Source organism: Oncorhynchus masou, chromosome 28, assembly GCF_036934945.1.
Source record: "Oncorhynchus masou masou isolate Uvic2021 chromosome 28, UVic_Omas_1.1, whole genome shotgun sequence".
Lineage (NCBI taxonomy): Eukaryota > Metazoa > Chordata > Actinopteri > Salmoniformes > Salmonidae > Oncorhynchus > Oncorhynchus masou.
Window position 1 is genome coordinate 84981544 of NC_088239.1, and position 25058 is coordinate 85006601.

The 25058-nt window shown below is 44.2% G+C and overlaps 2 protein-coding genes across 2 annotated transcripts in view; one reads left to right on the top strand and one right to left on the bottom strand.

The window, feature by feature from the left end:
• Positions 1 to 8085, top strand: part of LOC135518426 (uncharacterized) — a 54750-nt gene extending 46665 nt beyond the window's left edge. Inside the window, exons 10-14 of the mRNA XM_064943600.1 lie at positions 854 to 942; positions 1285 to 1464; positions 2051 to 2247; positions 6008 to 6137; positions 6444 to 8085. Coding sequence (XP_064799672.1) covers positions 854 to 942; positions 1285 to 1464; positions 2051 to 2247; positions 6008 to 6137; positions 6444 to 6479 — 632 coding nt within the window. The 3' untranslated portion in view covers positions 6480 to 8085. The remainder of the gene's footprint in view (positions 1 to 853; positions 943 to 1284; positions 1465 to 2050; positions 2248 to 6007; positions 6138 to 6443) is intronic.
• Positions 1 to 25058, bottom strand: part of LOC135518427 (isthmin-1-like) — a 336779-nt gene that overhangs the window by 72522 nt on the left and 239199 nt on the right. The window lies entirely within an intron of this gene.

Here is a 25058-nt window from a genome sequence, read left to right on the forward strand (position 1 = left end):
TATATTGATGTCCTCTCTACTGTATCAATCTACTGTATATTGATGTCCTCTCTACCACTTTACCTCACTCTACTTTACTGTACTTTACTCTACTCTACTTTATTCTTCTCTACTTTACTGTAATCTACTTTGTTCTACTCTACTCTATTTTACTGTATTCTGCTTTATTCTACTCTACTGTACTTTATTATACTTTACTGTACTCTACTTAATTCTACTTTACTGTACTCTACTTCATTCTACTTTACTGTACTCTACTTTATTTCACTTTGCTGTACTCTACTTTATTCTACTTTACTGTACTCTACGGTACTCTACTTTGTTCACTTTACTTACTCACTTTACTGTACTCTACTTTACTGTAATCCACTTTACCTCACTCTACTTTACTCTACTCTACTTTATTCTACTCTACTTTACTGTAATCTACTTTACTGTAATCTACTTTGTTCTACTCTACTCTATTTTACTCTATTCTGCTTTATTCTACTCTACTGTACTTTAATATATTTTACTGCATTCTACTTTTCTGTACTCTACTTTACTTTATTCTACTCTACTTTACCGATCTCCACTTTATTGCACTCTACTTTGTTCTACTCTACTGTACTCTATTTTACCTTATTCAATTTGACACTACTCTAATTTACTCAACTTGATTTGACCTGGTCCCATATCTGTTTGATCTGTATTCTCAACACTTCTTTTCATTGTTACACGCCAAACATAGACAATGACTATAGGAGTTGGCAAGACCGCACAGATCTTGGACCAGGTTAGGGCTATGCCATACTTTATCATTGAATGTATAATTGATATGTGACAATAAATCATGTTTGTCTGTGCTTTGAAGGTTCTTCAGAGGAGATGATACCAGACCAACATGTATCTGATCTGGTGATCTCCGAGAACCAACAAATAGAGCTGCAGCTGTGCAAAAAAGTAAACACTGAACCCAATAACATTGTTGCATATAATGTAGAATCTGGCTTTCACACACAATAGCTTGTTCTTGTGCCAGACATCACTGCAATACTCACAATCATGTCCACTTACAAGTTACAGTATTGGTTCTGTAGTCTACTCCCAGCTTCAATACACCCAGCTTCAATACATCAAAGAGATGATGCGACTATACAAGTGACAAGTTAATAAGTTGTGTCTTATATCAAGAAACTAATGATGAACCATCAAGCCTTCAACTGACAATGTTGTTCTACAGGGTTTTCTGTGGGTTGTTGAACTAATTGTCTCTGTGCTCTTTAAACTCTGTCCCTCCAACAGGCGAAGTCTGAAATTGTAACCGAGGCCCCAACCCCTGGTGTTACTGGTTACCATGACAACGGACATGTCAGTCAGAACCACCAGATACAGCCGATACAGGTGGTCAGCCTGCCAGGTAAAGAGGAAAAGATCCGGGAGCTCAACCAACAGGTGGACTCTCTACAAAACGTTATCCTACAGGTGAGATGGTGACGACCCACCACTAACTCTTGATCTTCTTCTTCTCATGTTGCCTGGTAGCCTTCTGATCGCATAGCATAGCATAACTAATCATAGCATAGCATAGCTAAGCATAGCATAGCATAACTAAGCATAGCATAACATAGCTTAACTAATCATAGCATAGCATAGCATAACTAAGCATAGCATAGCATAGCATAACTAATCATAGCATAGCATAGCTAAGCATAGCATAGCATAACTAATCATAGCATAGCATAGCATAACTAATCATAGCATAGCATAACTAAGCATAGCATAGCATAGCATAACTAAGCATAGCATTGCATAACTAAGCATAGCATAGCATAACTAAGCATAGCATAGCATAACTAAGCATAGCATAGCATAGCATAACTAAGCATAGCATAACATAGCTTAACTAAGCATAGCATAGCATATCTAAGCATAGCAAAGCATAACTAAGCATAGCATAACTAAGCATAGCATAGCATAACTAAGCATAGCATAACATAGTTTAACTAAGCATAGCGTAGCATCTAGGGCTATTTTCATTCATTGTTGCCTCCTCTTTCTGACACCTCAGGTGCAGGAGATCCATCACGGCCTGGTAGCATTCTGTTCGGAGCTGAAGAGTATGGGTGTAGAGGTGGACACGTCAGGGCTGAGCTTCCTTGAGCTGGAGCAGCGCCTTGGGCTGGCTATGAGACTGCTCAGGGACAAGAGACACAGTCTACAGAGCCTCAGAGAGACCATGAGAGATGCAGGCGCTCACAGGAACAAGTAGGTGGCTGCTATGTGTTGACAACAAAGCCTACTGTTCCCATAATGCAATGCAGTACAGACAATGCATTGTTGGTGTTAGAACGTCTTGAAGATATACAGTAGGTGGTGTAATATCAGTCTTTAAGATATACAGTAGGTGGTGTAATATCAGTCTTTAAGATATACAGTAGGTGGTGTAATATCAGTCTTTAAGATATCCAGTAGGTGGTGTAATATCAGTCTTTAAGATATCCAGTAGGTGGTGTAATATCAGTCTTTAAGATATACAGTAGGTGGTGTAATATCAGTCTTTAAGATATACAGTAAGTGGTGTAATATCAGTCTTTAAGATATACAGTAGGTAGTGTAATATCAGTCTTTAAGATATACAGTAGGTGGTGTAATATCCGTCTTTAAGATATCCAGTAGGTGGTGTAATATCAGTCTTTAAGATATACAGTAGGTGGTGTAATATCAGTCTTTAAGATATACAGTAGGTGGTGTAATATCAGTCTTTAAGATATCCAGTAGGTGGTGTAATATCAGTCTTTAAGATATACAGTAGGTGGTGTAATATCAGTCTTTAAGATATCCAGTAGGTGGTGTAATATCAGTCTTTAAGATATACAGTAGGTGGTGTAATATCAGTCTTTAAGATATCCAGTAGGTGGTGTAATATCAGTCGTTAAGATATACAGTAGGTGGTGTAATATCAGTCTTTAAGATATACAGTAAGTGGTGTAATATCAGTCTTTAAGAAATACAGTAGGTGGTGTAATATCAGTCTTTAAGATATCCAGTAGGTGGTGTAATATCAGTCTTTAAGATGTACAGTAGGTGGTGTAATATCAGTCTTTAAGATATCCAGTAGGTGGTGTAATATCAGTCTATAAGATATACAGTAGGTGGTGTAATATCAGTCTTTAAGATATACAGTAGGTGGTGTAATATCAGTCTTTAAGATATACAGTAGGTAGTGTAATATCAGTCTTTAAGATATACAGTAGGTGGTGTAATATCAGTCTTTAAGATATCCAGTAGGTGGTGTAATATCAGTCTTTAAGATATACAGTAGGTGGTGTAATATCAGTCTTTAAGATATCCAGTAGGTGGTGTAATATCAGTCGTTAAGATATCCAGTAGGTGGTGTAATATCAGTCTTTAAGATATACAGTAGGTGGTGTAATATCAGTCTTTAAGATATACAGTAGGTGGTGTAATATCAGTCTTTAAGATATCCAGTAGGTGGTGTAATATCAGTCGTTAAGATATACAGTAGGTGGTGTAATATCAGTCTTTAAGATATACAGTAAGTGGTGTAATATCAGTCTTTAAGATATCCAGTAGGTGGTGTAATATCAGTCTTTAAGATATACAGTAGGTGGTGTAATATCAGTCTTTAAGATATCCAGTAGGTGGTGTAATATCAGTCTTTAAGATATCCAGTAGGTGGTGTAATATCAGTCTTTAAGATATCCAGTAGGTGGTGTAATATCAGTCTTTAAGATATACAGTAGGTGGTGTAATATCAGTCTTTAAGATATCCAGTAGGTGGTGTAATATCAGTCGTTAAGATATACAGTAGGTGGTGTAATATCAGTCTTTAAGATATACAGTAAGTGGTGTAATATCAGTCTTTAAGATATACAGTAGGTGGTGTAATATCAGTCTTTAAGATATCCAGTAGGTGGTGTAATATCAGTCTTTAAGATATACAGTAGGTGGTGTAATATCAGTCTTTAAGATATCCAGTAGGTGGTGTAATATCAGTCTTTAAGATATCCAGTAGGTGGTGTAATATCAGTCTTTAAGATAGCCAGTAGGTGGTGTAATATCAGTCTTTAATATATACAGTAGGTGGTGTAATATCAGTCTTTAATATATACAGTAGGTGGTGTAATATCAGTCTTTAAGATATACAGTAGGTGGTGTAATATCAGTCTTTAAGATATACAGTAGGTGGTGTAATATCAGTCTTTAAGATATACAGTAGGTGGTGTAATATCAGTCTTTAAGATATACAGTAGGTGGTGTAATATCAGTCTTTAAGATATACAGGAGGTGGTGTAATATCAGTCTTTAAGATATACAGTAAGTGGTGTAATATCAGTCTTTAAGATATACAGTAGGTAGTGTAATATCAGTCTTTAAGATATACAGTAGGTGGTGTAATATCCGTCTTTAAGATATACAGTAGGTGGTGTAATATCCGTCTTTAAGATATCCAGTAGGTGGTGTAATATCAGTCTTTAAGATATCCAGTAGGTGGTGTAATATCAGTCTTTAAGATATACAGTAGGTGGTGTAATATCAGTCTTTAAGATATCGAGTAGGTGGTGTAATATCAGTCTTTAAGATATACAGTAGGTAGTGTAATATCAGTCTTTAAGATATCCAGTAGGTGGTGTAATATCAGTCTTTAAGATATTCAGTAGGTGGTGTAATATCAGTCTTTAAGATATCCAGTAGGTGGTGTAATATCAGTCTTTAAGATATACAGTAGGTGGTGTAATATCAGTCTTTAAGATGTACAGTAGGTGGTGTAATATCAGTCTTTAAGATATCCAGTAGGTGGTGTAATATCAGTCTTTAAGATGTACAGTAGGTGGTGTAATATCAGTCTTTCAGATATCCAGTAGGTGGTGTAATATCAGTCTTTCATATAAGGGTATCTATCCTATATATGGTCACGTTCACACGGAGGGAAAAGCCATTCTGGTGGTCAACCAAGGAAAGCAGTTCAAAGAAGAAGCTCCTCACAACTTTCTCATAGTTCAAACCGACTCTTTCACTCACTCAGTTACTGATTCAGTCTCTCACTCCCACACTGACTCACTAGTAACATAATAAAATGTAAATTAATATATGCTATTTATTTATGCAATTCATCCTTTACAGTTGGACTTGTGCTTTTGTTTAGGAAAACAGCAAATCATTTCACCAACCTTGCTGTTTATATTATTATTATTATATTTCATATTTTAGTTTCTACTTTGCCAAAAGAAGCTATGAATGGACGTTATTCATTACAAGAACTCTATTACTAATCAAATCTACAAATAAACTGGATCAAACATGACTTTGTAATGTTTTTATTTGAAGGTAAACAAAAAGGCAATATGTCAGTTTTTTTTTTTCTAGGACTTTGTAGAATTATACTTTGTTATTTTAAAAATATATATTTCCACTAGTATTTCTTCATGCAATTTATCTTTTAAGCAGTATTTATCAAGCGTTGGCGCTCATGTTTGCTGCACCTTGTGGGTTGATATGCATCTGATGCATATGCTAAAGAAGACACCCTGCTTCTTAACACAGCGCGCATCCAACCGCACCAATGTGTCAGCGGAAACACCGTGCACCTGGCAACCTTGGTTAGGGTGCACTGCGCCCGGCCCGCCACAGGAGTCGCTGGTGCGCGAAGAGACATCCCTACCGGCCAAAACCCTCCCTAACCCGGACGACGCTATGCCAATTGTGCGTCGCCCCACAGACCTCCCGGTCGCGGCCAGGTTACGACAGAGCCTGGGTGCAAACCCAGGGGTCTCTGGTGGCACAGCTGGTGCTGCAGTACAGCGCTCTTAACCACTGCACCACCCGGGAGGCCCAGGCGGTTGTATTGTCAATTAGCTCAGGAACCACACCTGTGTGGAAGCTCATGCTTTCAATATACTTTGTATCCTTCGTTTATTCGTGTTTCCATTGTTACGGCAGCTCCCTGTATGCCCTCATTGTAAGGTTTATAACATATCTTTATCTGTGTCATGTGACCTTACAGGCCATCAGAGGTTTGTCTTCTGGATCAAATGAAGTTGAACTGTCAGGTGTTTAAAGAAGAGATCTCCCTGGTTTACATCAACAGACAGGTGTCACGTCTACAGACAGCACTACAAGACAGTCTAGAAAAGGTAAACTTCACCCCTGACCCTAACCATGGTGCAGCTCAACAGACAAGTGGCTCACCTACAAACTGCACTGCAGGACAGGGTACCCTAACCCCTAACCCTAACCTACAGACTACACTGCAGGACAGGCAGGACAGAGTACCCCTAACCACTAACCCCTTATCCACAGATTGCACTGTTGGCAGGACAGGGTACCCTAACCCCTAACATTTAATAATGTGTTTTATTTAGTAATGTTAAGCTTCTGTGTTAACCCTGAAACCCTACATCAACTACTCACCTTAACCCTGTCCTGTTTTTCTCCTGTAGGCTTGTGGAGGTGAATGGGGTACCGGTGAACGATGATGGGGTACAGTGAAGAGGAGCTGAGCCGCCTACTCCGCCAGGGACCAAGTGCTCAGATAATCATCCTGAGGAGGCCTCCTCCTCCTCCCAGATCCCCCCCCCCTTTGAAGCAACATCCTCCATTAGGATACACCTAGTACCACCAGGCAATCCCATCAAGCATTTCATTGACACCCAATAGACCACCAGGCTGATCCCATCTACCCTGAGCCCCTCTCTACTCTACCACCACAATGAGCACCAGGAACCTGGGGTCTCCACTGAGCCTCTCTACTCTACCACCACAATGAGCATCAGGAACCTGGGGTCTCCACTGAGCCCCTCTCTACTCTACCACCACAATGAGCATTAGGAACCTGGGGTCTCCACTGAGCCTCTCTACTCTACCACCACAATGAGCATCAGGAACCTGGGGTCTCCACTGAGCCCCTCTCTACTCTACCACCACAATGAGCAACAGGAACCTGGGGTCTCCACTGAGCCCCTCTCTACTCTACCACCACAATGAGCATCAGGAACCTGGGGTCTCCACTGAGCCCCTCTCTACTCTACCACCACAATGAGCATCAGGAACCTGGGGTCTCCACTGAGCCTCTCTCTACTCTACCACCACAATGAGCATCAAGAACCTGGGGTCTCCACTGAGCCTCTCTACTCTACCACCACAATGAGCATCAGGAACCTGGGGTCTCCACTGAGCCCCTCTCTACTCTACCACCACAATGAGCATCAGGAACCTGGGGTCTCCACTGAGCCCCTCTACTCTACCACCACAATGAGCATCGGGAACCTGGGGTCTCCACTGAGCCCCTCTACTCTACCACCACAATGAGCATCAGGAACCTGGGGTCTCCACTGAGCCCCTCTCTACTCTACCACCACAATGAGCATCAGGAACCTGGGGTCTCCACTGAGCCTCTCTACTCTACCACCACAATGAGCATCAGGAACCTGGGGTCTCCACTGAGCCCCTCTCTACTCTACCACCACAATGAGCATCAGGTACCTGGGGTCTCCACTGAGCCCCTCTCTACTCTGGAGATGGAGGTCTCTGGTCCATAGTAAAGTACGCCTGTTCCATTTGTTAGTCCCTGTATGGTCCATAGTAAACAAAAGTACACCTGTAGATCTGCTCATAACAAGAAGGACTCTGAACCCACTAGAGAACACAGTGTTAATGTTTGTGAACTGTTTGCCCTGCTGAACGTACCGCAGATATGTTGAAAAGTAGTAGATGGCAGATGTTTTAGTTTAGATCGGATGTTTCTGTTTCATGTCGGTGTTATTCGTCTCTGATTCTGATCAGAAGTACATCCTTGTCTTTTGTTTTATTGATCCTTCATTTAACCAGGAGGTCAGAAGATCTCTTCAAGGGGACCCAAGGGAGAACTTCCTGTCAACGGGCAACTTCATTCTGGGTTTGTCTTAATGATATGTTCCCATTGAAACCCACATAGATAGGACTCAACGTTTGGTTAACACACACAATCCTAATGTCTTACCGTTCATTGGATGGGTGGATCACTCAGAAACAAACGTATAACAATCATATGTCATGGGAAAGAGAGAGTTTATTCAACCATGTCGGTGAGTTAAACATGAATAAATCAACGTTTAAACTATAAGCCTTTTGTCCTGGTTTCACATGATGTCAGCATCCCATATGGCACCCTATTCCCTATATAGTGCACTACTATCGACCAGAGCCATATGGCACCCTATTCCCTATATAGTGCACTACTATCGACCAGAGCCATATGGCACCCTATTCCCTATATAGTGCACTACTATCGACCAGAGCCATATGGCACCCTATTCCCTATATAGTGCACTACTATCGACCAGAGCCATATGGCACCCTATTCCCTATGGAGTGCACTACTATCGACCCGAGCCATATGGCACCCTATTCCCTATATAGTGCACTACTATCGACCAGAGCCATATGGCACCCTATTCCCTATATAGTGCACTACTATCGACCAGAGACATATGGCACCCTATTCCCTATGGAGTGCACTACTATCGACCAGAGCCATATGGCACCCTATTCCCTATATAGTGCACTACTATCGACCAGAGCCATATGGCACCCTATTCCCTATATAGTGCACTACTATCGACCAGAGCCATATGGCACCCTATTCCCTATATAGTGCACTACTATCGACCAGAGACATATGGCACCCTATTCCCTATGGAGTGCACTACTATCGACCAGAGCCATATGGCACCCTATTCCCTATATAGTGCACTACTATCGACCAGAGCCATATGGCACCCTATTCCCTATATAGTGCACTACTATAGACCAGAGCCATATGGCACCCTATTCCCTATATAGTGCACTACTATAGACCAGAGCCATATGGCACCCTATTCCCTATATAGTGCACTACTATCGACCAGAGCCATATGGCACCCTATTCCCTATATAGTGCACTACTATCGACCAGAGCCATATGGCACCCTATTCCCTATATAGTACACTACTATCGACCAGAGCCATATGGCACCCTATTCCCTATATAGTGCACTACTATAGACCAGAGCCAGATGGCACCCTATTCCCTATATAGTACACTACTATCGACCAGAGCCATATGGCACCCTATTCCCTATATAGTGCACTACTATAGACCAGAGCCCTATGGCACCCTATTCCCTATATAGTACACTACTATAGACCAGAGCCATATGGCACACTATTCCCTATATAGTGCACTACTATCGACCAGAGCCATATGGCACCCTATTCCCTATATAGTGCACTACTATCGACCAGAGCCATATGGCACCCTATTCCCTATATAGTGCACTACTATCGACCAGAGCCATATGGCACCCTATTCCCTATATAGTGCACTACTATAGACCAGAGCCATATGGCACCCTATTCCCTATATAGTGCACTACTATAGACCAGAGCCCTATGGCACCCTATTCCCTATATAGTGCACTACTATAGACCAGAGCCATATGGCACCCTATTCCCTATATAGTGCACTACTATAGACCAGAGCCATATGGCACCCTATTCCCTATATAGTGCACTACTATCGACCAGAGCCATATGGCACCCTATTCCCTATATAGTGCACTACTATCGACCAGAGCCATATGGCACCCTATTCCGTATATAGTGCACTACTATAGACCAGAGCCATATGGCACCCTATTCCCTATATAGTGCACTACTATCGACCAGAGCCATATGGCACCCTATTCCCTATATAGTGCACTACTATAGACCAGAGCCATATGGCACCCTATTCCCAATGGAGTGCACTACTATCGACCAGAGCCATATGGTACCCTATTCCCTATATAGTGTACTACTATAGACCAGAGCCATATGGCACCCTATTCCCTATATAGTGCACTACTATCGACCAGAGCCATATGGCACCCTATTCCCTATATAGTGCACTACTATAGACCAGAGCCATATGGCACCCTATTCCCAATGGAGTGCACTACTATCGACCAGAGCCATATGGCACCCTATTCCCTATATAGTGCACTACTATCGACCAGAGCCATATGGCACCCTATTCCCTATATAGTGCACTACTATAGACCAGAGACATATGGCACCCTATTCCCTATATAGTGCACTACTATCGACCAGAGCCATATGGCACCCTATTCCCTATATAGTGCACTACTATAGACCAGAGCCATATGGCACCCTATTCCCAATGGAGTGCACTACTATCGACCAGAGCCATATGGCACCCTATTCCCTATATAGTGCATTACTATCGACCAGAGCCATATGGCACCCTATTCCCTATATAGTGCACTACTATAGACCAGAGACATATGGCACCCTATTCCCTATATAGTGCACTACTATCGACCAGAGCCATATGGCACCCTATTCCCTATATAGTGCACTACTATAGACCAGAGCCATATGGCACCCTATTCCCAATGGAGTGCACTACTATCGACCAGAGCCATATGGCACCCTATTCCCTATATAGTGTACTACTATAGACCAGAGCCATATGGCACCCTATTCCCTATATAGTGCACTACTATCGACCAGAGCCATATGGCACCCTATTCCCTATATAGTGCACTACTATAGACCAGAGCCATATGGCACCCTATTCCCAATGGAGTGCACTACTATCGACCAGAGCCATATGGCACCCTATTCCCTATATAGTGCACTACTATCGACCAGAGCCATATGGCTCCCTATTCCCTATATAGTGCACTACTATAGACCAGAGCCATATGGCACCCTATTCCCTATATAGTGCACTACTATAGATCAGAGCCATATGGCACCCTATTCCCTATATAGTGCACTACTATAGACCAGAGCCATATGGCACCCTATTCCCTATATAGTGCACTACTATAGACCAGAGCCATATGGCACCCTATTCCCTATATAGTGCACTACTATCGACCAGAGCCATATGGCACCCTATTCCCTATATAGTGCACTACTATAGACCAGAGCCATATGGCACCCTATTCCCTATATAGTGCACTACTATCGACCAGAGCCATATGGCACCCTATTCCCTATATAGTGCACTACTATAGACCAGAGCCATATGGCACCCTAATCCCAATGGAGTGCACTACTATCGACCAGAGCCATATGGCACCCTATTCCCTATATAGTGCACTACTATCGACCAGAGCCATATGGCACCCTATTCCCTATATAGTGCACTACTCTAGACCAGAGCCATATGGCACCCTAATCCCAATGGAGTGCACTACTATCGACCAGAGCCATATGGCACCCTATTCCCTATATAGTGCACTACTATCGACCAGAGCCATATGGCACCCTATTCCCTATATAGTGCACTACTATCGACCAGAGCCATATGGCACCCTATTCCCTATATAGTGCACTACTATAGACCAGAGCCATATGGCACCCTAATCCCAATGGAGTGCACTACTATAGACCAGAGCCATATGGCACCCTATTCCCTATATAGTGCACTACTATAGACCAGAGCCATATGGCACCCTATTCCCAATTGAGTGCACTACTATAGACCAGGGCCATATGGCACCATATTCCCTATTGAGTGCACTACTTTAGAACAGGTCCCTATATAGTGCACTACTTTAGACCAGAGCCTGTTGTGACACAGTAAGTTGAGATCATTAGGGGGGTTATTTAGAGGGTAGAGTTGAGATCATTAGGGGGGTTATTTAGAGGGTAGAGTTGAGATCATTAGGAGGGTTATTTAGAGGGTAGAGTTGAGATCATTAGGAGGGGTATTTAGAGGGTAGAGTTGAGATCATTAGGGGGGTTATTTACATTTACATTTACATTTAAGTCATTTGGCAGACGCTCTTATCCAGAGCGACTTACAAATTGGTGAATTCACCTTATGACATCCAGTGGAACAGCCACTTTACAATAGTGCATCTAAATCATTTAAGGGGGGTGAGAAGGATTACTTTTTATTTAGAAGTTAGAGTTGAGATCATTAGGGGGTAGAGTTGAGATCATTAGGGGGTAGAGTTGAGATCATTAGAAGGGGTTATTTAGAGGGTAGAGTTGAGATCATTAGGAGGGTTATTTAGAAGTTAGAGTTGAGATCATTAGGGGGTAGAGTTGAGATCATTAGGGGGGTATTTAGAGGGTAGAGTTGAGATCATTAGGAGGGTTATTTAGAAGTTAGAGTTGAGATCATTAGGAGGGTTATTTAGAGGGTAGAGTTGAGATCATTAGGGGGGTTATTTAGAAGTTAGAGTTGAGATCATTAGGAGGGTTATTTAGAGGGTAGAGTTGAGATCATTAGGGGGGTTATTTAGAGGGTAGAGTTGAGATCATTAGGGGGTTATTTAGAGGGTAGAGTTGAGATCATTAGGGGGTTATTTAGAAGTTAGAGTTGAGATCATTAGGAGGGTTATTTAGAGGGTAGAGTTGAGATCATTAGGGGGTTATTTAGAGGGTAGAGTTGAGATCATTAGGGGGTTATTTAGAAGTTAGAGTTGAGATCATTAGGAGGGTTATTTAGAGGGTAGAGTTGAGATCATTAGGGGGGTTATTTAGAGGGTAGAGTTGAGATCATTAGGGGGGTTATTTAGAAGTTAGAGTTGAGATCATTAGGAGGGTTATTTAGAGGGTAGAGTTGAGATCATTAGGAGGGTAGAGTTGAGATCATTAGGAGGGGTTATTAGAGGGAAAAGTTGAGATCATTAGGAGGGTTATTTAGAGGGTAGAGTTGAGATCATTAGGAGGGTTATTTAGAGGGTAGAATTGAGATCATTAGGAGGGTTATTTAGAAGTTAGAGTTGAGATCATTAGGGGGGTAGAGTTGAGATCATTAGGAGGGGTTATTAGAGGGAAAAGTTGAGATCATTAGGAGGGTTATTTAGAGGGTAGAGTTGAGATCATTAGGAGGGTTATTTAGAAGTTAGAGTTGAGATCATTAGGGGGGTAGAGTTGAGATCATTAGGAGGGGTTATTAGAGGGAAAAGTTGAGATCATTAGGAGGGTTATTTAGAGGGTAGAGTTGAGATCATTAGGAGGGTAGAGTTGAAATCATCAGGAAGGAAGAGTTGAAATCATTAGGAGGGGTATTTTGAGGGTAGAGTTGAGATCATTAGGAGGGTTATTTAGAAGTTAGAGTTGAGATCATTAGGAGGGTAGAGTTGAGATCATTAGGAGGGTAGAGTTGAGATCATTAGGAGGGTAGAGTTGAGATCATTAGGAGGGTAGAGTTGAGATCATTAGGAGGGTAGAGTTGAAATCATTAGGATGTTTTATTTAGATGGTAGAGTTGAGGTCAATAAAAAGTAGATATAGGAGTTTATCAAAATTCGTTTTGGTTTTGAATTATTTGTGTGTCTGTGTAATCTGAGGGAGATATGTGTCTCTAATATGGTCATACAATTATATTATATCTGTGAGCGTACCAAGTAATTGGGTGTCACTCTAAAGCGTGAAGGTGGAATATACGAGTCAGGAGTAGGTTTTCTTGATTTAACACAGTTCTCTATTGAGGGCATTTGGTCAACACAAACACTCCAACATAATCAATGAAAATCTTCAAAGAAAAACATGCATCTTCCACTCCTGATGAAACAGGATCACAATACAATTATCTTTAAACTATAACAAAAAAGTCACGGTATTGCCACCGTCTTAGTGGCTCTTCATGGATCGCTCCTCTGTCTTGGTGGCCATCTTCCAGAGATAGTTTTCCCCCCCTCTCTGCTGGTTCCATACTCTCTCTTATAGGGGAAGGAGAATATGTCATTAGTACCGTCAGCTGTGCTTAATTGCCTCTGGTTACCTTGCCTCCCATGCCTTGTTGGGCTACTATCCGTGAGCCCAGCCTGCCCTCTGGTGGTCCTTCCACATATCATATATATAATATAATATGGTCAAATATGGAGCGGCAGGTAGCCTAGGGGTAAGAGCAGGTAGCCTAGTGGTTAGAGCAGGTAGCCTAGTGGTTAGAGCAGGTAGCCTAAGGGTTAGAGCAGGTAGCCGAGGGGTAAGAGCAGGTAGCCTAGTTGTAAGAGCAGGTAGCCTAGGGGTTAGAGCAGGTAGCCTAGGGGTTAGAGCAGGTAGCCTAGGGGTTAGAGCAGGTAGCCTAGGGGTTAGAGCAGGTAGCCTAGGGGTTAGAGCAGGTAGCCTAGGGGTTTGAGCAGGTAGCCTAGTGGTTAGAGCAGGTAGCCTAGTGGTAAGAGCAGGTAGCCTAGGGGTTAGAGCAGGTAGCCTAGTGGTTAGAGCAGGTAGCCTAGGGGTTAGAGCAGGTAGCCTAGGGGTTAGAGCAGGTAGCCTAGTGGTTAGAGCAGGTAGCCTAGGGGTAAGATCAGGTAGCCTAGGGGTTAGAGCAGGTAGCCTAGTGGTTAGAGCAGGTAGCCTAGTGGTTAGAGCAGGTAGCCTAGTTGTTAGAGCAGGTAGCCTAGGGGTAAGAGCAGGTAGCCTAGGGGTAAGAGCAGGTAGCCTAGGGGTTAGAGCAGGTAGCCTAGGGGTTAGAGCAGGTAGCCTAGGGGTTAGAGCAGGTAGCCTAGGGGTAAGAGCAGGTAGCCTAGGGGTAAAAGCAGGTAGCCTAGGGGTTAGAGCAGGTAGCTTAGTGGTTAGAGCAGGTAGCCTAGGGGTTAGAGCAGGTAGCCTAGTGGTTAGAGCAGGTAGCCTAGGGGTTAGAGCAGGTAGCCTAGGGGTAAGAGCAGGTAGCCTAGGGGTAAGAGCAGGTATCCTAGTGGTAAGAGCAGGTAGCCTAGTGGTTAGAGCAAGTAGCCTCGGGGTTAGAGCAGGTATCCTAGGGGTTAGAGCAGGTAGCCTAGGGGTAAGAGCAGGTAGCCTAAGGGTTAGAGCAGGTAGCCGAGGGGTAAGAGCAGGTAGCCTAGTTGTAAGAGCAGGTAGCCTAGGGGTTAGAGCAGGTAGCCTAGGGGTTAGAGCAGGTAGCCTAGGGGTTAGAGCAGGTAGCCTAGGGGTTAGAGCAGGTAGCCTAGGGGTTAGAGCAGGTAGCCTAGTGGTTAGAGCAGGTAGCCTAGGGGTTAGAGCAGGTAGCCTAGGGGTTAGAGCGGGTAGCCTAGGGGTTAGAGCAGGTAGCCTAGTGGTTAGAGCAGGTAGCCTAGTGGTTAGAGCAGGTAGCCTAGGGGTAAGATCAGGTAGCCTAGGGGTTAGAGCAGGTAGCCTAGTGGTTAGTGCAGGTAGCCTAGTGGTTAGAGCAGGTAGCCTAGTTGTTAGAGCAGGTAGCCTAGGGGTAAGAGCAGGTAGCCTAGGGGTAAGAGCAGGTAGCCTAGGGGTTAGAGCAGGTAGCCTAGGGGTAAGAGCAGGTAGCCTAGGGGTAAAAGCAGGTAGCCTAGGGGTTAGAGCAGGTAGCTTAGTGGTTAGAGCAGGTAGCCTAGGGGTTAGAGCAGGTAGCCTAGTGGTTAGAGCAGGTAGCCTAGGGGTTAGAGCAGGTAGCCTAGGGGTTAGAGCAGGTAGCCTAGGGGTTAGAGCAGGTAGCCTAGGGGTAAGAGCAGGTAGCCTAGGGGTAAGAGCAGGTATCCTAGTGGTAAGAGCAGGTAGCCTAGTGGTTAGAGCAAGTAGCCTCGGGGTTAGAGCAGGTATCCTAGGGGTTAGAGCAGGTAGCCTAGGGGTAAGAGCAGGTAGCCTAGGGGTAAGAGCAGGTAGCCTAGGGCTTAGAGCAGGTAGCCTAGGGCTTAGAGCAGGTAGCCTAGGGGTAAGAGCAGGTAGCCTAGGGGTTAGAGCAGGTAGCCTAGGGGTTAGAGCAGGTAGCCTAGTGGTTAGATCAGGTAGCCTAGGGGTTAGAGCAGGTAGCCTAGTGGTTAGAGCAGGTAGCCTAGTGGTTAGAGCAGGTAGCCTAGGGGTTAGAGCAGGTAGCCTAGGGGTAAGAGCAGGTAGCCTAGGGGTAAGAGCAGGTAGCCTAGGGGTTAGAGCAGGTAGCCTAGGGGTAAGAGCAGGTAGCCTAGGGGTAAAAGCAGGTAGCCTAGGGGTTAGAGCAGGTAGCTTAGTGGTTAGAGCAGGTAGCCTAGGGGTTAGAGCAGGTAGCCTAGTGGTTAGAGCAGGTAGCCTAGGGGTTAGAGCAGGTAGCCTAGGGGTAAGAGCAGGTAGCCTAGGGGTTAGAGCAGGTAGCCTAGGGGTTAGAGCAGGTAGCCTAGGGGTTAGAGCAGGTAGCCTAGTGGTTAGAGCAGGTAGCCTAGAGGTTAGAGCAGGTAGCCTAGGGGTTAGAGCAGGTAGCCTAGGGGTTAGAGCAGGTAGCCCAGGGGTAAGAGCAGGTAGCCTAGGGGTAAGAGCAGGTAGCCTAAGGGTAAGAGCAGGTAGCCTAGTGGTTAGAGCAGGTAGCCTAGGGGTAAGAGCAGGTAGCCTAGGGGTAAGAGCAGGTAGCCTAGGGGTAATAGCAGGTAGCCTAGTTGTTAGAGCAGGTAGCCTAGTGGTTAGAGCAGGTAGCCTAGTGGTTAGAGCAGGTAACCTAGGGGTTCCATGGAAAATCCATCAAAAATCTGACACAGTGGTTGACTCCAACATAGCGGTTACGTCTGAGCGCCGTCTCAGATTATTGCAATGTTAGGCTTTTTCCGTAACGTTTAAAAAAATCACAGCGGTGCATTAAGAATATATGTAGCATGTATCTTTAGTCAAAGTTTATGATGAGTATTTCTGTTATCTGGCGTAGCTTTCTATAATTCCTCCGGATATTTTGGAGGAATTGCTGAACATGGCATCAATGTAAACCGAGATTTGTGGATATAAAAATGCATATTATCGAACAAAACATAAATGTACTGTGTAACATGTCATATGACTGTCATCTGATGAAGATTTTCAAGAGATTAGTGATTCATTTTATTTCTAATCCTGCTTTTGTGATTTTATCTTTGGCTGGAAAAAATGGCTACGTTTTTTCTTTGGTTTGGTGGTGGTCTAACATAAATATATGTTGTGTTTTTGTTGTAAAACCGTTTTAAAAATCTGACATGATGGGTAGATGAACAAGGTGTTTATCTTTCATTTGAGGTATTGGACTTGTTAATGTGTAGAAGTTAAGTATTTCTAAAGAATATTTTTGAATTCCCTGCGCCACCTTTTCAGCTGAATGGGGGTGAAGTTCCCTGAGGGGAACGCCTTGCCCCAACAGGGGCCCTTTCTGACCCCTGACAAGCCCTGGAAGGCCCACTATAGCCCTGGAAGGACCCTCTATAACCCCTGACAAACCCTGGAAGGCCCTCTCTAACCCCAGAAGGCCCACTATAACCCTGGAAGATCCTCTCTAACCCCTGACAAACCCTGGAGGGCCCTCTTTTACCCCTCTCTAACCCTGGATGGCCCTATATAACCCTGGAAGGCCCTCTCTAACACTGGAAGGCCCTCACTAACCCTGGAAGGCCCTCACTAACCCTGGAAGGCCCTCTCTAACCCTTGACTAACCCTGGAAGGCCCTCTCTAACGCTTGACTAACCCTGGAAGGCCTTCTAACCCTGGAAGGCCCTTTCTAACCCCTGACTAACCCTGGAAGGCCCTTTCTAACCCTGGAAGGCCCTCTCTAACCCTTGACTAACCATGGAAGGCCCTTTCTAACCCCTGACTAACCCTGCAAGGCCCTTTCTAACCCCTGACTAACCCTGCAAGGCCCTTTCTAACCCCTGACTAACCCTGGATTGCCCTCTCTAACCCCTGACTAACCCTGGAAGTCCCTCTATTACCCCTCTCTAACCCTGGAAGGCCCTCTCTAACCCTGGAAGGCCCTCTCTAACCCTGGAAGGCCCTCTCTAACCCTGGAAGGCCCTCTCTAACCCTGGAAGGCCCTCTCTAACCCCTGACTAACCCTGGAAGGCCCTCTCTTACCGCTGCTTAATCCTGGAAGGCCCTCTCTAACCCCTCTATAACCCTTGATTAACCCTGGAAGGCCCTCTCTAACCCTGAAAGACCCTCTCTAACCCTGGAAGTTCCTCTGTAACCCTTGAAGGCCCTCTCTGATCCCTAACTAACCCTGGAAGGCCCTCTCTAACCCCGGAAGGCCCTCTCTAACCCTGGAAGTTCCTCTGTAACCCTTGAAGGCCCTCTCTGATCCCTAACTAACCCTGGAAGGCCCTCTCTAGAGGAGAGGGTAGAGGAGGTAAGGGGGCTATAATTTCTCAGGTCAGTTTAGTAGAAAATCCCAGAGACTTCTGATTTCATTTTTTCGGATCTTACCCTGTGCCATGGGTAAATATCTCTTAGATTCCACCCCAGTGTGTGTGCGTGCATGTGTGTGTGCCATGGGTAAATAACCTTCCTCTCCATGGGGATATTTCTGTCCTGACCTGAACTGATTCACGCAAAAACCTACTCTTATCTTCCTCTTTTTTCCAGTCTAAATAAATGGGGATACTGTCATCTAGTGGTGATACTGCTCAGGTACAAGGCTGAAGATATGGGGCTACTGTCACCAGGCTGAAGATATGGAACTACTGTCACCAGGCTGAAGGTATGGGACTACTGCCACCTAGTGGTGATACTGCTCAGCTCACCCAGAAAACTCCTGTACTTGTTCAAAAACAAATGCTTGGTTACGTTTTCCATTGCATAATGTTTTGGCTACATTTTGCTGGAATTAATATGCTCCTGTTGATAATATGAAATGTAGCGTTTGTATCATATAGTAGTAGTTGTATCATATGGTCACACCAAAACATATCATCCACACACATCCATCAATGTCTGAGTTCAGATTCATAAATCCGTACATTGTTGTCGTAAGGGAGAAGGGAAAAGGTATGAATCTGTACGTTGTTGTCGTTAGGTAGAAGGTATGAACCCATACGTTGTTGTCGTTAGGTAGAAGGTATGAATCTGTACATTGTTGTCATTAGGTAGAAGGTATGAACCCATACGTTGTTGTCGTTAGGTAGAAGGTATGAATCTGTACGTTGTTGTCGTTAGGTAGAAGGTATGAATCCGTACGTTGTTGTCGTTAGGTAGAAGGTATGAGTCCGTACGTTGTTGTCGTTAGGTAGAATCCGTACGTTGTTGTCGTTAGGCAGAAGGTATGAATCCGTACGTTGTTGTCGATATTTAGAAGGTATGAGTCCGTACATTGTTGTCATTAGGTAGAAGGTATGAATCTGTACATTGTTGTCATTAGGTAGAAGGTATGAATCCGTACATTGTTGTCGTTAGGTAGAAGGTATGAATCCGTACATTGTTGTCGTTAGGTAGAAGGTATGAATCCGTACATTGTTGTCGTTAGGTAGAAGGTATGAATCCGTACATTGTTGTCGTTAGGTAGAAGGTATGAATCCGTACATTGTTGTCGTTAGGTAGAAGGTATGAATCTGTACGTTGTTGTCGTTAGGTAGAAGGTATGAGTCTGTACGTTGTTGTCGTTAGGTAGAAGGTATGAGTGTGTACGTTGTTGTTGTTAGGTAGAGGGTATGCAGGCATTGAGAGGTATTACCAAGTGTCTTTGTGTCCAATCTTAGCAAGCACATACTATATAAAAGGAATAATTTAATGATTGATGACTGAATGGCAGGAAAATGATTTGTTTCATAACAATTCTTCCTTTAATATGTCCTGTCGTGACTCTAGGGGCAGTATTTTTATTTTTGGAAAAAAAATGTTCCTGTTTTTAACGGGATATTTTGTGAGGACAAGATGCTAGAATATGCATATTATTGACAGCTTTGGATAAAAAACACTCTAACGTTTCCAAAACTGTAACGATATGGTCTGTAAGTATAACAGAACTGATGCTGCAGGCGAAAGCCTGAGAAAAATCCAACCCGGAAGTGCCCCATATTTTGAAAGCGCTGCGTTCCAATGATTCCCTATTGAGCTGTGAATGTGCTATCAACCAGCTTACGCTTTCTACGTATTCCCAAGGTGTCTACAGCATTGTGACGTAGTTTTACGCATTTATGTTGAAGAATAGCCGTAGGTGGCTACATTGCGTAAGTGGTCACCTGATGTCTCCCAGGGTGACTCTCGCGTAAAATACAGAGGTAGCCATTACTCCAATCGGTCCTACTGAAAAACGAATTGGCCCAAGGGATATATTATCGAATAGATATTAGAAAAACACCTTGAGGATTGATTATAAACAACGTTTGCCATGTTTCTGTCGATATTATGGAGCTATTTTGGAATATTTTACGCCGTTTTTGTGACTGCAATTTCCGGGCGATTTCTCAGCCAAACGTGAAGAACAAATGGAGCTATTTCGCCTACAAAACTAATCTTTTGGGAAAATATAATCTTTGGCTATCTACCTGGGAGTCTCGTGAGTGAAAGCATCCGAAGTTCATCAAAGGTAAACAATTGAATTTGATTGCTTTTCTGATTTCCGTGACAAGGTTGCCTGCTGCTAGCAAGGCATAATGCTATGCTAGGCTATCAATAAACTTACACAAATGCTTGTCTAGCTTTGGCTGTAAAGCATATTTTGAAAATCTGAGATGACAGGGTGATTAACAAAAGGCTAAGCTGTGTTCCAATATATTTCACTTGTGATTTTCATGAATAGGAAGATCTTCTAGGAAGATTTATTTCCGTTGCATTATGCTAATTAGTGTCAGGCGATGATTACGCTCCCGGAGTCACAAGAATTAAAAGTTGAGGCACACCAAAGCACAGCTTGGGCGGTGGCGTAGAATTCTATGGCACGTGTCAGCCATTGTTGCCAGAATGACGTAATTTACCACTATCTACCATCTTCTACCACAAAAGTTCAGAGCACAAGCTCAAAGCTTCTACAAGGACGAACCAGTGTACATGTTCTCTCTAGTCCCAGCTCTGACAATGAGTCAGGGAGACATGTTCTCTCTAGTCCCAGCTCTGACACTGAGTCAGGGAGACATGTTCTCTCTAGTCCCAGCTCTGACACTGAGTAGGTGGAGACATGTTCTCTCTTGTCCCAGCTCTGACACTGAGTCAGGGAGACATGTTCTCTCTATTCCCAGCTCTGACACTGAGTCAGGGAGACATGTTCTCTCTATTCCCAGCTCTGACACTGAGTGGAGACATGTTCTCTCTGTCCCAGCTCTGACACTGAGTAGGTGGAGACATGTTCTCTTTAGTCCCAGTTCTGACACTGAGTCAGGGAGACATGTTCTCTCTTGTCCCAATTCAAAGGTGAACGTAAAGACTTTTAGGATGAAACCAGAGTCTCAGACATTTTTAATGGCTTGATATCAGCTTTAAGTTCAACACCAGGCTTGTCTGGGTGAATTATAAAGAAGACAGTGACCTGTCTTCCCTTTTAATGATGATGAGGATGTTGAAGGAGAGACAGTTCAAGTTACTTAATTATAATAATTCTCCTTTAGAAGTTATACAATTCATTATTATTAGCAGCACCCACCTGTAGCACGCGCTCCAGCAGGTATATCTCTCTAGTCACAATAGCATCTCCCACCTGTAGCACACGCTCCATCAGGTATATCTCTCTAGTCACCATAGCATCTCCCACCTGTAGCACGCACTCCAGCAGGTCTTTCTCTAGTCACCCCCAAAACCAATTCTTTCTTTGGCTGCATCTCCTTCCAGTTCTCTGCTGCCAATGACTGGAATGAACTACAAAAATCTCTGAAACTGGAAACACTTATCTCCCTCACTAGCTTTAAGCACCAACTGTCAGAGCAGCTCACAGATTACTGCACCAGTACATAGCCCACCTATATTTTAGCCCAAACAACTACCTCTTTCCCTACTGTATTTATTTATTTAGCTCCCCATTATTTTTATTTCTGCTTTGCACATTCTTCCATTGCAAATCTACCATTCCAGTGTTTTACTTGCTATATTGTATTTACTTCGCCACCATGGCCTTTTTTTGCCTTTACCTCCCTTATCTCACCTCATTTGCTCACATCGTATATAGACTTGTTTCTACTGTATTATTGACTGTATGTTTGTTTTACTCCATGTGTAACTCTGTGTCGTTGTATGTGTCAAACTGCTTTGCTTTATCTTGGCCAGGTCGCAATTGTAAATGAGAACTTGTTCTCAACTACCTGGTTAAATAAAGGTGAAATTAAAAAATAAATAAATATGGGACATGACTGATATACCTGGTAAACTTAAACGCCGTAAAACCTAAATCCTCTTATGAATTGTTGAATTTCTCAGATCTGCAAGTAAACCGTTGTGGGGTTATTTAGTATTTATATATAAATGATTTAATGAAACACAAACTAAACTAATAATGACAGGAAGAAATCACAACATCAAGTTTGAAGTCTCTGAAGACTGTTGGCTTTTAACGGTGTTGGGTTTATACTTGAATAAAACATTATCTTCCCACACTCTCAACAACAAGTAGCTCATTTATACAGGGCCTCACTATTACTGATACAGACTGGAGACCTGGTACTGGAGATTAGAGAGAGAGAAAGAAAAGAGAGGATAGAGAGAGAAAGAAAAGAGAGGATAGAGAGAAAGAGGAGAGAGAGACAGAGAGAGAGAGGAAGAGAGAGAGACCTACAGACCTGGGCCCTGGCAGTAAACCCCAGAGGATAGAGAGAGAAAGAGGAGAGAGAGACAGAGAGAGAGGAAGAGAGAGAGACCTACAGACCTGGGCCCTGGCAGTAAACCCCAGAGGATAGAGAGAGAAAGAGGAGAGAGAGACAGAGAGAGAGAGGAAGAGGAGAGAGAGACAGAGAGAGAGAGGAAGAGAGAGACCTACAGACCTGGGCCCTGGCAGTAAACCCCAGAGGATAGAGAGAGACCTACAGACCTGGGCCCTGGCAGTAAACCCCAGAGGATAGAGAGAGACCTACAGACCTGGGCCACTATACTAGAGACATCCTAAGAGAGCAGACCTGGGCGCTGGCAGTAAACCCCAAAAAGACTAAAATAAGGTTTTTCCAGAGAAGATCCAGAGAATTAGACCAAAGTTCTCAATTGGTACAAAATATATAGAGTACTGCACACACTACAATTACTGAGGTTTAAATATATAGAGTACTGCACACACTACAATTACTGAGGTTTAAATATATAGAGTACTGCACACACTACAATTACTGAGGTTTAAAAATAAGCTCAACTGGACACCTTAATGATGCAGTGAATGAGCTGAGAGAGAAAGCACGCAGGGCATTCTACGCCATTAAAAAATGAATTCAAATTGAAATACCTTCAAATTTGGCTAAAACTAATCTAATGTGTCATTGAACCAATTGCACTCCACGGCAGCGAGGTGTTCTTGCAAAACAAGATTTAATTAATCAAATGGGACAAACACCCAAATGAAACCTTGCATGCAGAGTTTTGTAAGATTCTCTTACATTTTCAGAGGAAAACTACAAACAATGCATGCAGGGCAGAATTAGGCCAATATCCACAGGGCAGAATTAGGCCAATATCCACTAATAATACAAACTCAAAAAAGAGCAATTAAGTTTTGGAAACATCTCAAATACAGTGACCCCCTCTCATATCATTGCCCTGCAATGCCAAGAGCTGAGCAAAGAAAAGAATCCCCTCATCCAGCTGGTCCTGGGGCTGAGTTCACTAACCTGTTCTACTAACACACTGAAGCCTCAGTCCCCTCATCCAGCTGGTCCTGGGGCTGAGTTCACTAACCTGTTCTACTAACACACTGAAGCCTCAGTCCCCTCATCCAGCTGGTCCTGGGGAGTTCACTAACCTGTTCTACTAACACACTGAAGCCTCAGTCCCCTCATCCAGCTGGTCCTGGGGCTGAGTTCACAAACCTGTTCTACTAACACACAGAAGCCTCAGTCCCCTCATCCAGCTGGTCCTGAGTTCACTAACCTGTTCTACTAACACACTGAAGCCTCAGTCCCCTCATCCAGCTGGTCCTGAGGCTGAGTTCACTAACCTGTTCTACTAACACATTGAAGCCTCAGTCCCCTCATCCAGCTGGTCCTGAGGCTGAGTTCACTAACCTGTTCTACTAACACACTGAAGCCTCAGGACCAGAACATCCAATCAATCAGAATAAACCAAATTTCAACACAGTCAAAACAAAACTACATTGTTTATTGGGAAACACAAACACAAGCACAAAGCAAAATGCAGTGCTATCTGGCCCTAAATGGACAGTACACCGTGGCTAACTATTTGACCAGGGTTACTGATCAAAACCTTGACAACGTACAAGCTCAGTGAGCACAGCCTTGCCATTGAGACACAGAAAAACCTGGCTCCCTGTAGAGGAAAGGCTGTGCAACCACTGCACCACAGCAGAACCTGGCTCCCTGTAGAGGAAAGGCTGTGCTCACTGCACCACAGCAGAACCTGGCTCCCTGTAGAGGAAAGGCTGTGCAACCACTGCACCACAGCAGAACCTGGCTCCCTGTAGAGGAAAGGCTGTGCAACCACTGCACCACAGCAGAACCTGGCTCCCTGTAGAGGAAAGGCTGTGCAACCACTGCACCACAGCAGAACCTGGCTCCCTGTAGAGGAAAGGCTGTGCTCACTGAGCACCACAGCAGAACCTGGCTCCCTGTAGAGGAAAGGCTGTGCAACCACTGCACCACAGCAGAACCTGGCTCCCTGTAGAGGAAAGGCTGTGCAACCACTGCACCACAGCAGAACCTGGCTCCCTGTAGAGGAAAGGCTGTGCAACCACTGCACCACAGCAGAACCTGGCTCCCTATAGAGGAAAGGCTGTGCAACCACTGCACCACAGCAGAACCTGGCTCCCTGTAGAGGAAAGGCTGTGCAACCACTGCACCACAGCAGAACCTGGCTCCCTGCTAGAGGAAAGGCTGTGCAACCACTGCACCACAGCAGAACCTGGCTCCCTGTAGAGGAAAGGCTGTGCAACCACTGCACCACAGCAGAACCTGGCTCCCTGTAGAGGAAAGGCTGTGCAACCACTGCACAACAGCAGAACCTGGCTCCCTGTAGAGGAAAGGCTGTGCAACCACTGCACCACAGCAGAACCTGGCTCCCTGTAGAGGAAAGGCTGTGCTCACTGAGCACCACAGCAGAACCTGGCTCCCTGTAGAGGAAAGGCTGTGCAACCACTGCACCACAGCAGAACCTGGCTCCCTGTAGAGGAAAGGCTGTGCAACCACTGCACCACAGCAGAACCTGGCTCCCTGTAGAGGAAAGGCTGTGCAACCACTGCACCACAGCAGAACCTGGCTCCCTATAGAGGAAAGGCTGTGCAA